Here is an 18,638-nt window from a genome sequence, read left to right as displayed (position 1 = left end):
TTTTTAATAGATTTTTTTATATAAATAATTACAGTATAACAAGTAAGAGGCATGCGATAATCAACATAGAAATCGCTACGCACTCATTATTAGTGTAATCAGATAATATTGTCAGTGCTATGGAATTAAAGTTTTTCTATAAAAACATTATTATCGTTAACGAATTCTTCAATTTTATAGTAAGCTTTTTTGCAAAGGAACTGTTTTATTTGACATTTAAATCTTTTTTCTGGCAGATTTATAACAGACTCTGGTATTTTAATGTAAAACCTTATGCAATTGCCATAAAACGAATTACTAACTTTAGCCAAACGACATGTAGGTAAAATCAGTTTGTTATTGTTACGTAAGCTTTTATTGGTGCAATCATTAACTCTTTTGCAGCAGTTTATATTCTTCCTGGCATAGATGATATTTTCATAAATGTATTGAGAAGCAACGGTGTTATTTTTTAGAAACATTACATACATCAAGATGCTGCTGATCATATGGCAACTGTTCTACAGTGACAAAAAAGAAAAATAAATATCTGCCACTATTCGCAATAACATCAACTGTTCATGACCATAATGTAAAGATGTCTTTAAACTTCAACTTGTTACAAAGTGGAATAAATCTAAGATGGCGGTTGTAACTAGTGACGAGTGACATTGACCGTTTGCAGCGCAATCTGTTCGCGCGAACGGAACGAGTGAACGAGATCACAACCAAGTTACAATTCCCCGTCATTGATAGCGCGCACTAGGCCTAGATTGAACTGGACCGAATGGTACTGTATTTGATTGGTGTATGTACGTATGTATATACGTTCCTGGACTAAATAGTGTATAGTTTTTTTAACGTGTGTATATGTAATTAAATGAGAAATTAAATCTTTAGAAAACAGAAATGCTGATCGAACCAAAGAGACAGTTGCGAGGGCATAATCATTCTTGTACAATGCATAAGATTTTGGCCTACGGAATTTTATTAGTAAATTTTCACTATAACCAAACTACTATTATATAATATCTAAATTGTGCCAAGTTTGATTTCTAGTCAGTATAATAAGGAACAACGTAAAAAGTAAACCGTTTTGGTCGGTATATTACATATGTATATTTATCTGTTCCTTCGTAACTTAAGAATTATTTTAAAATTCATAGTGGTACAGTTTTTTAAAATGTAATGAACTTGTTATATTTAAAGTATTAATTTTGTATAAATTGACAACCATCCACATCAGTTCTTTACGATATTGTATGTTATATATTAAACACCTTACTTTGTCAATGTCTCAAATTAGTTTAAATAATGTTTATTATAATAATGACATTTTTGGTTTGTTTTCAGAATTTTATTGCAATGCACTCAGAAATGTACACGTCAAATTTCTTTTGTTCGATTGTGAGTTTTATGTAACCTTTATAGAAATGTTTTCTGTTTGTACGCGTCGCTTGGTATCACATTACTAAAATACAATTTTAGAATCGATTGTAGAATAACATTCTATCATGGCGATTTATCTGAACTTAGTTATCTGTAATAAAAATCTCAAACGATTCTGGATTCTAGTAATTTAATTTATTTAATAAACACAATACTACACTTACTTCCTACTTTAAGACAAATGAGTCCTTATATTTGTAAAATCCACTCTAATCGAGACAAAAATCCTATACCAAAACAGAGAAAACTTGTAAATTGATTGTAAAATTCCTCAGAATAGAAAATTAAAAATACTTCTGAATTAGTTTTATGAATATTTAGAAAAGTTCGTAGTTCATATATTACATATGTAAGTAGGTTATATGAAATTAAATGAAAATGTGTTAAAGTTTGTTACTTATAATATTTATTATTATATGTTCTAACTCATTATTTAATAGAATGTTAAGAGCTATAGAGTAATATTACTAAATCTTAAATTCTAAATGCGACTCTATTGAGTATTGGGATATTAAGCTAGCATCATGTTAATATGATAACTGTTACCAACATCTAAGAAATTCACGCTTAAATAATCAACATTCACAAATGATGATTATTTAAGCGTGAACTTCATAGAAATGATCAAAATAAGTATATCGCTTTATGGGTACACGCGTATGCATCGTTCCACACAGGCGAGCTTCCTACACTGTAATCAGAGAACAGTAGACTATGAGTGGGTACGTATTTTGTTACCAAGTACTAACCACACACCGCACTCCACTAGACCTTGTACTGTTAATCATATTTGGAATAATTTTGAATTAAGGATTATTTTTAAAAAAGCATAATGTAGTAGGAAGTAAAAAGAAACAACTAATAAATTTTGCAGGCACTTACTAACGCATGTCTATTTAAAAATATATCTATTTCTTTTTGCCAATGTTTAATTTTTAAATAAAATTATGTAACTTTGTAAATAAATGTATCGGGTTTAAAATTAAGCATAGGCAAATTCACATATAACTTTGTTTAAAAAATGTTAAATTACTATTCTGAAGAACATACAGCGCCATCTAGGTACAAAGTTTTGAGTTCATACTACCGGGCTATGAATAAGTGCACGGAACAAATTCTCTGTTTTCTGGGTGAGTATGTTACTACAGAATGAGTTACTGTTACAGCTACCACTACTGATCTACAGCCTAAGACACAATGATGTAACTGTTTTGGTAATAGTTAAATTAGTTAATGTTATTTATAGATTTGTATATCTTTTAAATTATTCGTAGTAGGCACCAAACAATATATTTTTACTTACATATTTTTCATATAAGCATACGGTCATACAAAATATCGTTTATAATTTGATATAACCACAGATAACATAATATTATATAATATAACGGATTCGAAGTCTCTATTGGAAAAGTTGTCTAGTTTCTTGAATACTGACAACATTAACTATGTTTAGTTTTAAAAGGCTTGTTATAGAAGGTGAAACCCTCAAAAACACGATATTTTTATGAAACTGGATGAATGGCATACCGATTGATTCTCCACCTTATACTGTACCACGAGATCATCATAAAATATATTAAAAAAAAAGTCTAATCAAATAATAATTTATAAAGAAACAAGTACAAAGTACAGAATCGTTGCTTCCTATTGTTTTTAACAGCCGTGATGACTAATACCATGATGTCAGGTCCCTTTTGTTAGATTGTCATTACAAGTTTATCTTTATTTTTAATTTTCATGATCACAAGGGAAATGTTTTAAATAAACTGCCATGAACGTGTACCTAACTTTAGAATAAAAATAGCTATTAAAATATTTATTCCTCAATAACATTAAAAAAAAACTCTATCAATTTTAATGTAGGTATTTAAAAACATACAATAAATTTATGTGCATTATAAAAATCATTTGGAACTAAGAGTGAATTACTACTAGATATCTCTATTAAGTGGGTACTAGGCACAATTATTCAAATGTACACCAACTTTGAACTAATCTTTTTAGCTAAGCAATTGCTTTTCTAACATAAATATTGCAGTAGCAATGGAACTCACAATGAGCGGTTCTTACTAAAATATTATTACTTATAGCTTTAATATTTACCTAGTTTGTAAAACCATGAAATAATGCAGAAAGTAACAGTTGTATTACGTTTATAAAATTGAACATAATAATTATTATTGTCATTAGGGTGTTAATAGTTTAGGCCGTTCAATCAAATGAATAAATCATAACTTCATACGATAGCCAACCAGAAGCTGTGCAATAAGTACGTCAATAGTAAGCATCACGATTCTAACCATTACAGAACCGAATACAAACAGTTTTAAACCTAATACATGTATAAGTTAGGAAACAAATTAAACATAGAACACGCGTGCGTAGCCTTCAAACGGCTTCTAAAAGCAAGATGGCGGCCGCGATCAACTATGAACTAAGTGTCTACTAGCAGGTTGTAGCTTGTGTAGTAACATTGACAGTCGCCTGAGTTGTGTAAACGCTTGCCTTGGCCGAGCGCATGCGCGCAAGGACTGCGCGCGAGTAATGGCGTCGTCGTAACTGAATTGCGTTCGAGGGTGCGAACTTGACAATACGATTTAAATTTAGAACGATCATAACACGTTTAGTTTTTAATTAAAAATTACAATTACCATGGACACAGGTCCTTTATCGTTTCTAAAAGTATAAATTGCATTTTATTTATTGTGTTGGGAGAATGAAATTAAATAAATTTAACTAAGTTGTAAAACCATGATCAGGTACATACTATAAGCATAATTTATTTTAAACAATAAAAATAGTAAACTAAACGAAATTTTATTATATTAATAGACTTACAAATTGCGTTAAAGTACATATGCTTACATAATAACAATAAGTATTTATACAAAAACAACTAGGATTATAGTACTTTTTATAAAATTGGAATGACAAACAATTAATATTCCATGTATCATATACATTCTGATCCTAAGATATTCAGGACGTTGTCATGTAGGTACAATATGTATATTTCTTTCTTCTTTCTTATACACCGGAATACAGATTTACGATTCACAACATTACAATTATGACCACTCTTTGAAAAGGGCCAAATGAGAACAACAAAAACTAAAAATAAAATTCGACGGCGATTGTACGACGACTGTCGACTCATTCGTGCATATATCTCATTTCCTGAGTGCACGGATGACCTCCTTTTGTTTAAAAATAACACTGCCAAATACATTAATATCATGCATTTATGACAAATTAAATACAAATAATTTTGTATCGTTACGACTGTTTTCCCAGTTGGGGCTGTCAGAGGCATTGTCTATTCCTGAGGTTCTGATGAACACAACTAACTGACATTTCGCTGAGTATACCTATCTATATTTGGATCCGACATAGTAGAGAGTACAATGTGTTTACTCTATACCATGTAGGATGCAAATATAGGTCTTTTAAATTCATTAATAGTTTGTTTTATTTCATTACCGTTGCGTTATTTTGAATTATAATTTGGACTTATTTTCCAAATCCTTTTCTAGTATTAGTCTGATTTGTCCCTTATGATTGTCGTGTTAGTAAACTACTAGGCATTCTCCAATTAATATATGGATATATTAATTGGAGAATGCCTAACTAACTAACTGCTCATTAATGAAAAAATCCCCTGATATTTTAAAAACCTCCTTTGAAAAACCTACTGTTTTGTAAATTGTATTAAAGTAATAACATTAAAACTAAACATGTGTAACATTCCACTAAGAAAATAAAATTACTTATATTTATAGGTATATATACTCTGGTAATTACTAATCTTTGTGTTGTCCTTTCCAATTTCTACACCAGAAAGACTAAAATTACTTGGTGTTCTGGATAAACTTCCTGTCAGTGCATGCCCCTAATATCACGCTAGCATAAATGGTTATGAAAATAAAGACCAATTGCCATAGAAGAAAGTAGAAGAACTACTAGGCATCGCCGCTCCCAAATGAAATAACTTTACATTCAAATATTATCCACTAATGTATAATTACATTGAAATATAACATTAAATACACATATTAGTTATTATATAAAATATTAATTACACAGTTTTCCTAGTAACCCAATTACCTGTAGGTACGTAAACCTATAGATCTTTTGTTACTGCAAGCCCTTTTCATCCGTAGGTATATAAAAACTAATGACATTAATATAATTAAAATAATTTTCATTTAATTAATGAGAGATATATACTTAATAATTATTCAATAACCAATATTTATGAAATGTAGAAGTTAATGTAACTAAATTTATAATTAGTTACTTATGTTGATAAATACATAATATAATAAACTTTGAATAATAATGAAATACAATTACTAAAACTATTTATACATTTTTATTAGATAGTAAAATGAATTAATAATATTCGTGTAATATTGTAACTTCCCGTCGGCTTCATTTTAGCCTACGCCACACGTAGAGGAGTTTCGTAGCATCGCTGGCAAACTTTTTATTAATCATAAATATATAATGTACAACTTCATATAACTATTTATAAGTTTTATATTGAATAATTATTAATTATTTTCATACTCAATGATCGTAAAATAATAATAATAATAAAATTTATATTTTTATTAAAACAAAGCCCGCGTAGTGCATAAAATTGTTAAATATTTAATAGAATTCTGCAATAGTTCATATGATAAAGTATCTCTAACGTTTCTCTATGTCGTCATTGGCCTTCGATCAAAATATAGGTTGCAATTTATTAACGCACACACGTGTAAACACGCACACATTACCATCGATGCAATATAAAATAGCGTCGTTATAGAAAAAGAGTGGGACAGATAAACGATAACGAGTATAGGAGGGGCGCGATGGTAGGGGATTCGTAAGAAAACACAAAAAATGTGCGTGAACCCTACGCACACGGCTCTAAGTTACGCGTGCGTTTACATACATTCAACTCACGAACACATGTAAATCTCGTCAAGTCAAGAACACAAGATTAAGGGCACGTCATTATTGACTTTGACGAAGAAATAAAAAGTTCTTTGTTTAAAATTATAGTTCCATTTTCAAAAAATTAAATCAAACTGTAACGCTCACTGAAATTAATGTTTATAGTGTACTCACATGCGTCAGAGGGGGCCGGTTCTTCTTCGGTCCAGTTTGACACTTCGGTGGTAATTTTGTAAAAAAAAATAAAAAGTTTCAATCTCAAATACGGTGTCACCTCGGCATGTAACACTCACGAATCCATTCAGCCGTATTTGAGCGCGATAACACTGTCACAGCATAAAACAATGTAACACATCACGCCAGTCACTAGTCACAAAAATATTCTTTTTATTATATTTATTACTAACTAAAAATATAGTTCGGGTCCTAAGTTTCCATCTGATATGTGTCTTGCATCGCAGATCGCTATAACCGCACTTGTGTACGACGAAATAATTCGGAAAAACTCACTAAATCCCAAAATATTCTTTCTTTTTTTTTTATCTCGTCGAAACCACTTCGCGAATGATATGAATATATATTTTTTTTATTAAAATATAGTCTGTGATTAAAATAGTTTTATTTAATTTGGGTTCCTGTTTTTTCGGAGGTTTTTAGCGGTTATGTCGCGTGTTGTGGTCCAGTGGTATGTTGAGAACGGAAATGCGACTCTCTACCGATTGTGCATAGGCGGGACTGCACCGGCGGCGCACACCGTACTAGACCGCGTGCGTACTTAGCCATTACCTTGTATTTACTGCGACCGAGAACAAGGGGTTATGCACTCTTGATACTAGCGCGCCATGAAAAATAAATACAAAAATATAGTTAAACATATGTTATGTATACTTTTAATTAATATAATGTCGTTTTTAATCAATATAAAACATTAATTATGACCCAAGTAAAATTCCTATGCAATTATTATTTATAAAAACTAAAAATAATATAGAAATATATTCTCGAAAAAATCGAATAATGTCTTGGAAAAATCTTCACAATGTGATGGTCAAAAATTACAAAAACTAGACTAAAATAAAACATGTTACTTAATCTACTTTATTTTTTCTACCCTTTATAAGCGATGTTATATTTAATTTTTCATCATAACTTTGTCATCGTAGAGATTAAAAACAAACTTATATTATTTATGACGTTTTAAAATAATCAAAATGTGTAGAAACTAAATGATCTACTAAAAGTACATTGCAATACTCAAAACTGGTCAGTCGTAGTATACTCCACTACTATCATAAAGTGCAATGTCGTCTCTACATAGAGAGCGCGCCTGTGTGAGTGCCTGTGTCTGTATGAACCTTGTGCATTTGAGTTCTACTCGCTTATCTTGGCTTTTCTATTAATCGAAAACATTACTTTTGCGTATTTTTAAATTAAAAAAAAAAGTTAAATTTTTCGTGTACAGTTTACACCAAAATATAAGTACTTTGGGCGGAGTGCGCGCGAATTCTATGGTGTTTGTGTGGGAGTTTTTTTTATCGTTTTTTTCTTCGGAGTGTGGGTGCGTTCGATTGTGTTGAGAGCGGTGTCAGTGTGCGCCACGATTGCTGCGGCAATGCATGTGTGCAGCAGTTCTTGTAAGAAAATGGTTCGTTGAAAAATTTTGTAGGAATCCATAGAGATGGCGCTGTAACTATGATGCACATTGCACATCCCATCAAAAATTAGTTTTGATTAATAACTTTTTACATTTATCTCTATGTACAAGCGTTGAAGGCTCAAATTCGCTTGTACCAATAAAAGTAAGATATTTTTTTGCGCTGAAGTCATTTTTTTACAATTCGCATACGTAATTCTATTGTCGTTTCTGTTTTCGGTTGGGTTCATCATTGTACTTACTTTGACCTTTACTCCTTATGTAATAACGACGTCTTTGTTTAAACGATAAAATAAAATCAATTACTCATGATTTAAATTAGATAAATGTATTATATTCTACTTGAGTTACAAAACCACTAACGTTTTATCAATAGGTAGGTTTCTTTAAGACTTGTTATATTCAATTTATTCAAGGCCTACAGCGCTATGTGTATGCGTGAATTAAATTATGTACTTAATTTATACATATATTATACTAGTCGACTCTATTTACCATTAAATTGAACTAAATTATATAGATGTTTACCTACATAACTATTTGAACGATTATAAAATAATATTTGCATTATTTTATTTAGTTACCAGAAACACATATTTCTATATACTGACACTGCTTTATATCCGATAATCGCGGGTTTGATTCCTCGCACGGCACAAACAATTGTATTCATGAGTATAATTGTTTGTATCGGTCTGGGTGGTTTCTATGTTTACTATGTATGTATTTACATAAAAAATATATTTATATCATTTATCTAAAACCCATAACGCAAGCTTCAGCTATCTTGGATCTAGATGGCGCTGTGCGGTTTAATATGTTATATTATAATAATAATCTCAGGACAATTCTCTTGAGATTATTATTATTATTATATAACATATTAAACCGCATTTAGATATCTACTGTTTAGTATCTACCATGCAATATACTGACACATATTGTTTGTATTTCTGTTTTAATGTACACTATTACTATATTATTACTAAAGATCAAATTCAACGGTTTACAAAACATGTATAAATGTTATCAGTACATCAATTGATACTTTGCGACAAATAAAAAAAAATATCGTGGAATAAACAACAACTAAACATAGTTCCTTTTTATATTTATATATAATACAATGAAATTTCATTGCATATATGTGTCAATCAAATAATCAAATAACATTTTTATTATAATATAACAAATAACATTAATTGTATATTATTAACAATTAAATCTAAAATCTTACATTTTCTACAATAGCTTACTAATTCCCCGAACTCTACCAGAAAAGAGAAACAAAAAAAATAACGCGTACACTGGCACCCTGGGTCTTTCAGGCGGCCATAGGCTACGGTAACCATTTACCATCAAATAGGCCGTATGATGATGTCACTATCGTGGTACTATAAAAAATACTCACAGGGAAAAAATATTTTTTCTCGACTAGAAACTAGTACTTACTAGAAACTAGTATCAAACACATGGTAGTCTATGTAATGTTTTTTTATTGGTTTAATTATTATGTTTGTGGATAATGAAATAAAAATATTCAAATGAAAACAGCATGCTACACTCCTTCTCAATAAAAACTATAATTGTGCGATATTTCAGACTCCTCTATCTATGTAATTTTCGTCAATAGAATAACAAAGCCTTTGATTCTCGTCTTCATTATCACTACATAGTATAAAATAAAGTCGCTGTCGCTGTCTGTTCGTCTCTATGTATACTCAAATCTTTAAAACTACGCAACGGATTTTGAAGCGTTTTTTTTAATAGATAGAGTGATTCAAGAGGAAGGTTTATATGTATAATACATGTACACCCGGGCGAAGTGAGGGCGAGTAGCTAGTTAAATATAAATAATAGGCCATTAACCTGTATTGACAGACAAACTTATATTTTGACTGAGTTAATAATTGCTGTTGTATAATTTTTTTCATTTTACTGTGTTTTTACCGTTTTAAATCATATTTTATTCACTGTTTTATCGTATGGGTAATTTCATTGAATTCCCTTAATAGAGAACTCCCATACGTACTCCAGTTTTAAATTGATTCCATTAAAATATAGAGAAGCAATTAAAACGTTTTAATATCAATAAAAGTGAAAGGTTATTCACATTTTGAAAATAATGTAACAATTATAATGCATAGTCTAATTATACTACTGTTTATTTCCACCATGGGCTTTGTCCAGTGTATTGGTAGACTTCGAACAAAGTCGTCTGTGAGGATTTCTCTGTTTAACTTATGTCATCTTGCATTATAACATTTATAATTCCTGGAAGGTGAAATATGGAAGTGAAATTCGAGGGTGTATGACTCCGTAATCGTCATGACGTCAACGCATGGGGAGTAGGTAACAAGAACGCCAGGATAATGCGGTAAATGTATATATATATATATATATACACACTGACTTAACAGGTAGCTCATCAGCTAGTTTACCATGCCTGATGCATTACGCACAATTACACTCCAATAAAATAAAAAAAGTTGACATGCAACAAATTCAAATTGTAAATGGTGAAAAACTAAATAAATAAAGTACCCTGGAATCGAATGCGCGAATCAATATGACATCTGATCGGCAGATATATTCGGGTCCAAAGTGCTTGAGCTCGCAATCCGATACCGACCTTCATTTAGTATATATGTCTGTTACGATCTCCGGAACTTATTGCTTTAATTAAACCACGCGCCATGCACCATATATGTGTTTCAATTAGGGTTGTCAAAAATAAGATAATGATTCTGGATAAGTACTTCGTTAGAATTTATTAAAAAGGAGTTTTTTATGTAACTATTAACGCTATAAAAATAGAATGTATTTTGATTCTAGATCTACTTTGGAATTGACCCTCGTCTTGTTTCCAACTGCAACTATTGCAATGTGGCAAACACATTCAACAATGTATTGGATGTAGACAGTTATCGGAAAAAGTTGCCTACAACTGCCTGAATTGAACAACAAGGACTGGGACAGGATAAAAAACCGTTTTTTCCTTAAAAAGTAAAGTAAATTAGAATGTAAATTTTAAACAGAGACGAATAGGGTGTAGTTTATTTAATATTAAATATCTGTGCATATTTTAATGACTAATATGCAATAATTTCAATAATTACAGTGGCGTCTATTTTCTTGTCAAAAAATCGAATTGGTTGGGAGGAAAGAGGTTAGAATGGGAATTGTCAGTATGTGGGCTAATGACCAGGAGGTCATGTACCCTGACATGACATCATGATACCTTGCTAGTTATGAAGCAATGTGAGTCATATGTCAGATTAACGTCCATGCTCTCTTCTCTAAATACCATCGATCGATAAATTCGTTGTAAAAAAATGTTACCGCGACATTTCATAACCTTCAAGTAGTCCGCCATTATGTGGAAAATTTTAATGAATAGATAGATTTTATTTTCCTTCATATTTGTAAAACAAAGACTATGTAGTCGCATATAAAGCATAGCGTGTACTATGAGTACCTACTAAACAACTGATAGAATTGTTTTTTAAAGTACTTAATATATAGAGAAAATATCGTATCCTCTGCCACACGATAGACCCGGCGGGACGCCAATCTTTGGAATGCTAAAAAGTTCGTCTGGCGTCTTTCGCTTATAGGTCTTTTAGAATTGATTGACGCTCCTTGGAATCCTACATATCAAAAATACATTTCTTCTTCACTTAATAACCAAAAGTGTCTGCATATATCACGGGTATACCACAAATACAAGTTATAAAAAAAATATATTACTTAAGCAGTGCCTCCTAAAGGACATTGCATTGCCTATTTTAAATGTTTTATCGGCGGAATCGAAGACGCGTGCGTGCGACAGCCGGCCCACGTCATCCACGGAACCGTGACGGCTTGTCACAATCGAAAATGTCACGAAATTGTACGTAAAAACAGATGTTTTTGAGTTATTCGTGAATACAGTTTTAGGGTTGCGTCGATAACTAATTAATATTGTCAAATTTGTTTCTTTAATCATTGCATAATCATTTATGAGCTAGTGGTATAAAGAACATAGTCTTATTAATGATATAAATCTGAGCAGTTGGCTAATAATATTGATTGTATAAAAATATATCTTCACAACTATTTACTTACTTACTTACTTAATAAGTTTAAGCCTAAATTTAATAATACTCAGTAGGTAGTTGTGATGAGCACTACCTACTTAGGAATGTAAGTATGGGATCGATTATTTAAAAAAAAAAATACGCACTTGGCTTAGACATGGGACATGATATGTTTATATTTTTTGTAGGTTATCATAGTTCTGTAATAAATATTCATTTTTTATTGATAGATATTGTTTCTTACAAGATGGTTAAAGATTTTCTTATAGAAGTTTTAATGTAGAATATACAAATATTCAATTTTAATATTATAAAAACTTATGGGATTTTTTAAAATGTCTTACGAAACTAGAACAAAACTAGCCAAGAGACGCCATGACACTTTTTTTGTCATCGACCTAAGATGGCGCGTGGAAACCTTTTAAAACAAAAGAAACCGATCGCCTGCCCCGCCCACCCGTTCAGCACCATCCAACGCAAAATTCAAATAAATGGAACACGCAAAACAAAAGAATGAAGAAAAAGCGAATAAAACACGATTTACGGTAGAAAGCGCAAACTAAATCAACAACGACACCGGCCGAATGCCGAATAAACAAACAGTAACAACCAGAATATCCCGAATTTGCTCGGAACGGGACGGTAGCACGTACCAAACGCAACATAATCCCGCAAAAGCGGGCATGCAAAGTCGTATAACAGTGGCACATTTACCGGGAAAGGCATCAGTCGACCACTTGTTGCATCCAAGTCTCGCTCCGGTGGGGACGATAAACTTCTGATAGTCACCCGGCCGACAAATTACTCCACTCCCTGGTCCAAATTAGAATTCTTAATTTGGATAAACAGTTCAACATTCAAAATTGACGTACGATTTAAAGTTCTGATTTTATAAAAATGTCAATGTTTTCCTTTTTTTTTCAGTATAAAACCTTATGTTATCAGTAAATACGTAGGCAATAAAGTTTGTCAACAGGAACCGTTACTTCATAAAATAACTGTACACTTATTTATTAACAGTCTAACATATATATAGATATAAAATATACAATCTGGAGCACCTATTTTAATCAATTCTCACTGCACTTCACTAAAGCGTCTTAAAAGTCTCAAGACATTGAACGCACTCGTAAGAAATGGCCAGCGGATAGGAATGCGATTTTTTATTTAAATCGCGGCGTTCAAATTTGGAATGTTGCACTTAGATTTTAAATTTAGAATTTGTTTATACCGAATGTGAGCCGAAACGCGGCTAGATAACACAATTTTGCTCCTGATAGCGGACGAGAATAGTTGCATTTGTGCACGCCGGCCCAGTTGCAACAGGTTGTTTGGTGGAGCGGCAGCAGCGCGCATGCGCGTTGCGGCCGACCGATGCACCTCGCCACAGTGGTCGCGGAAGTTACGCACTGATATTTTGATCATAATATATACATACTTCAATTACCAATTAAAAATTAGACATAGTAAAGCAACAAGGAACTTTGTTTCACCTATGTTTAAAGAAGCATCATATTTTTTTTAATTTTTCGTAAGTTGCAATAAATATTATGAAAATGTTGTATGTTGATGTTAGCAATTTCTTCGACATTATGTTAACATTAATATGTTCTATAATAATCCGTTACGTATGTATATAACAAACACTCCGAGATGTCAGAACATACGGATTATTACGTCAAGTTTAATACAAACTAAGATAAATTATTTAGATAAACATCTAAGATATTGAATAAATTTCCATAATTTTATATATATCTCACACAGTAATTGTTAACACGTTGAATACCGCATTGAAAAATCTTAATTCTCACATAGGTTTTTTATTGTAAATACGTATATTATTTTTTGAAACATGTTTTTAGTGTAAAATAATTGAGGTAGACATTATTTAACCAATTTAGATTTATTTCAATTAAAGTGCCCTCGGGTGATCACCCAGTCCCAACGTGTAAATTTATTTTCATTGCAGAGTGACCCACCGGTGGGCATGCGGCATGTTAATATAAAAAATATGTGGACTCACGTTTTATTTTTATAAACTTCAAAATTCATGTAATCCTATCATATATTTTCTGTGTAATAATAATGTCTAAATTCCCTAAGGCGGAACTAGTCTGCGCCCATTGTAGAACACTAGGATGCAACTCTCGACCTCCACGCGTTTGGAATTAGGCGATATGCGATCGAGACCGCACAGCCTTATCATTGCGTGTCCAAATTATATTTTCAACTTAAAAAAATATATTACTAAACTAGATATATCCTACGGCTTTATTCATATGCAATACACTCAGTGTTAGTTTCTATAATAATGTAACTTTGTGTAAAATAAATATAATTTTTTGAGTTAATCTATTACAAACAAACATACAAAGAAAGCTAATATTTCGTCATTAAAATGTTAGTATAAATAAACGAAAGTAACAAATACCGAAACAAATATAAGCATAGCGTTCTTTTTATAGTTTTTTTTTTAAAGAATGATAATGGAATGGTGCACTCGCCTGTGCTAACGGTTTACGCTGGCGGGGCACCAGTGGAGGATGATAAGATTAACAATCCTCTTTCCCCCCTTCTTTTTATAGTATACCTAGTGGTATTCGTTTTCATTGAATAAATATATATACTATGTATATGTATACACATATAATTATTAGGATAGCTGATCTCTTGTACATAATGTACCCCATCATGTCGACCTCCACACGGAACTATCCTACTTAATTCATAGTAAATTTAGCACGATATGTCAACTAACCGATAGCATTTCTCACTGAATTCTGTTAGCATACACTGTCCGTGAAAGTGGGACATGATCCTCCATCAAAAATAAAACTAAATAGTACATAAACACTACATACCTAGTCAATTATCTACAATACTTGCAACTGAAAACCACTAGTTCATATATTTCAGCGCACTTTTTATGTAGATATAAAAAGTATAACTATGTTTTGTGCCTATACACTCATTTCTATCTTTATTATTTTTTATCTGTAAAACAGCACAGAGTAGTCAGAATGGTTTCAATTGTGTTTCAATGGTTTCAAACTTATCTCAACCTTCAGCTGAATACATTTTACAAAGCACGCTTCGTAGCGGCTGCAATAAGCGAGACAGCGGTAACTCTTAGACACGATTTTCTACAACGTTTACCTGTAAAATTACTATTGAATATTAAAGTTTAATATAAACAGTAAAGTCAATATAATTATTTGTATTGGAACCCGCGATCACCAGAAAGGGAAGCACTATGCTAAATCGCCAGATCAGCGTTCCTATATAATAAATAATACTCATATAAATATTGATAAATTAAATAACTAGATAGAGTACTCAACAAACAAAACAAAAAAGAATGTGAAGTCGATTTTCACGTAAAATATCAATGTGTGTGTTTATAAGAGATACGAGTTCACGGATACTCGTATATTCTCAATAAATTAATACATATTGTATCATAATACCTCTACTTGTTACCTTACTTATAGTATAAAAAAAATGTGAATATAATTATCACGTATAACAGTTATTTTATTTGTATAATAATCCATGAGCTTATATATTTCGCTTAGGTATATATTAATCATAAAATTTTCATGAGTATGTTAATATGTTTACCATACATGTGGAAGAATGGAAGAGAAAAACATATTACGCCGACCCCAAATAAATGGGATAAGGAAGAAGCAGATGATGATGATGATGATGATTAGTATGTTTATATATATATATATATACATATATATATATATATATATATATATATATTGTATTTAACATGTATTGATCAATTTTCATATTTCAATATTAGTTATTAAATTGCACTGTCTCAATATCTCTAAACAACGAGAATGCCATTAGGCATTAAGTCCGCCATGTAAACAATTTGTGTACAAATAAATAAATAGATAAATAAGAACTAACAACTATAAGATACACAATAATATTTAAACAGCCACAAAAGTTCAATAATGACGGTATACGCCCTCACATATACGAGTTTTCAGTACAAACAACAAGTTATCAGACTTCCAAATGTTTTCAGTTCAAACTTTGCGCAATAAACACTTCTCGTTCTGGACAGAGTTTTGTTTCACTGCGGTACCCTAAACTGACGCAATAAGGCTGTGAATACAAAACAAACACAAAACATAACATGCTACGCTTAGTCTAAGGTTAAAATATCTAAGGCATTTATGATTAAACATTTTTAATGAAACAAGATTTGACTCAACTATTTAAGTTTGATGTCATTTTTGTGATTTATAAATTTCGATGGTACAAGACTTGCTCGACCATTCAAGTTGACTATTTTCTTTTTATGGATGATAGTTTTAATGTGTCATAGAAATAATGTATAAAGAAGAGTTATTTATTCTTCCTAAGAAGAAAAGAAATCTATTGTTAACAAATAACATGATTTTATAAAATAACAATAAAATATTATAATGTATAACAAATTATACCTACGGCCCACACATAGCATATGCTGTGATACCGTTAAATTATAGCAAGTTTAAGTCTAACTTCGCTACCATACATAAATTGGTTATTTAATTAAAATGTGGATAGAACTAAAGCGTTGGGAAGAGGAAACCACAGCATAAACTACTAGTTAACATCTAAAACATATGTTGGAACGGAAGCAAAAATAAGATGAGCGTATAAATATTAATTTTATTTTTCAATTAGAATAGCAAACAAACAGACAACGTACCTAATGGAAAGCTGTAATACGTAGCCTATAGTATATAGGCTACGGTCACAGCACTACGAGCGACGTTATCATGTGACACCCGTAACACTACTCATGCGTTGCTATTCAGTAGGAATACCGATACAAAAAAGATTTGTCAATTAAATTTTCTGAATGACTTATTCTCGAGTGATGGCAATTTAGCCTGCGAATGTGAGCATATCAAATGTTGAACGGTCTGCTGGTCGCCGAGGTCATTAAAGATACTAGACAACTGATACAAATACTTAGATACTTTTTTGTAAATACATACATAATATATACAGAAAACACATAGACAGACACAAACGATAATGTATAATCATGAATACAAATGTTTGTACCGTGCGTGGAAGCGAACCCACGACCATCGGAAATAAAGCGGTGTGATAAACCGCTAGACCACCGAGGCCGACAAATTGTTCTATCTGTCCTGGTTATATGTCTTACAAGCGGCTAGCAAGCATTCCTATCAAAAAGGTCGCAACAAGTGTTGCTATAACCATGACATCAACATTTGACAATGCTTCTGACTACCCAACAGCAGTAACAGTCGTGATGGTGGACATTAAAGATAACTTTATGATAATTTACCCAATATGTAAACCATGTTCTTGGTCCAACGCTGCAGTTCCTTGCGTATGGCGCGACGTTCTTGTTGGCAGCGGGCGAACGAGCATTCCGCCATGGCATACGTACGGCAACCCTGGAACATACGTTATCATGAAAATCATCATCATCAACAACATCATCATCAACATCATTATCATCGTCATCAACGGCGCTTCATTATAGATAGATAGATAAAACATTTTTAATAGATAATAGAGTAAAAAGACCACAATTAAGTATATAACAAACTGGTAACAAAAATAATAGTAAATTCTAAGAATACGCCAAAAGCATGAATGGCCAATATGACCCACCAGATAGTAAGTGGCAACCTTCACATCTATGAACACCACCACACAGATCACACGTGAATGCCTATAATACCACTCATTCGACATTTTCATCAGTACGAAAATGAATATCTACATTCTCTTAAATTTATTTATTCATATAGGATATAAATAATTGATTTATCATATAATTAATAAAATTATATTCACGACTGATATCCCTCTCTCTCTCTCTGTCCAACCCATATTCTCAGTTTATCTGCGGTCGAGTCCCTGTACATTTGCGTCAGAGAACTTTGTTGTGTATAGTCTCAGTAGTAATTTTGTCCTGGTGTCTTGTACTTATTAATACTGTTCCACTAAGTTCTTAGTTCACCATTGATATATAACGTAGAAACAACATAGCTAGAGATAGACTGTCAGATGAAATTGTCTCAAAACTTATGTGGAATATGGTACAGTAAATGTCGCCAATATACATGAACAATATCACGGACGTTAAGACGTCCTTACCTATACCCTGTAATTTCACTGCCTAATCTCACCTACAACTGAAACAGCTTACAAAACAAGTTGCTTGGCGGCTGAAACGGTTACTTTGAGATACATACATAAGTAGACTCTGAAGAAAATAATTCAGTAGTGATATGCGCATAAAACATATAGATATTAATATCATTGATACATGATAACATCTGAAAATGGACATATATACGTTCAATTAAAAGTTTGTACTGAAGTTATCTGCAAATATTTACCTAAGTATAAACATAAATATCTGAATATAACTATAAGCTTATTATTGAATGTTTAATTAATATTAACTGACAGAATCTGTTTAGGATAATCACTATCTATATACGTGGAAATTAGTTCCATAGTAGCCA

The 18,638-nt window shown here is 31.6% G+C and overlaps 1 protein-coding gene across 5 annotated transcripts in view; it reads right to left on the bottom strand.

Annotated features, from left to right (window-relative positions):
• The window catches only part of LOC131841299 (mushroom body large-type Kenyon cell-specific protein 1), a 164,890-nt gene that overhangs the window by 93,772 nt on the left and 52,480 nt on the right, over window positions 1-18,638 (bottom strand). For 4 of the 5 annotated variants that reach the window (XM_059189617.1, XM_059189618.1, XM_059189621.1 and 1 more), the window contains exon 2: window positions 17,444-17,555. In XM_059189617.1, the coding sequence (XP_059045600.1) occupies window positions 17,444-17,537 (94 nt within the window). In that variant the 5' untranslated portion in view covers window positions 17,538-17,555. Of the gene's footprint in view, window positions 1-6,549; window positions 7,156-17,443; window positions 17,556-18,638 lie in introns of those variants that run through there. The other variant, XM_059189620.1, reaches the window with a different exon arrangement.

Source organism: Achroia grisella, unplaced genomic scaffold, assembly GCF_030625045.1.
Source record: "Achroia grisella isolate CSIRO2021 unplaced genomic scaffold, CSIRO_AGI_Agris_v1 utg1576, whole genome shotgun sequence".
Classification (NCBI taxonomy): Eukaryota; Metazoa; Arthropoda; class Insecta; order Lepidoptera; family Pyralidae; genus Achroia; species Achroia grisella.
Note: the sequence above shows the minus strand (reverse complement) of the source record. Positions and strands in the feature narration are given on the sequence as shown.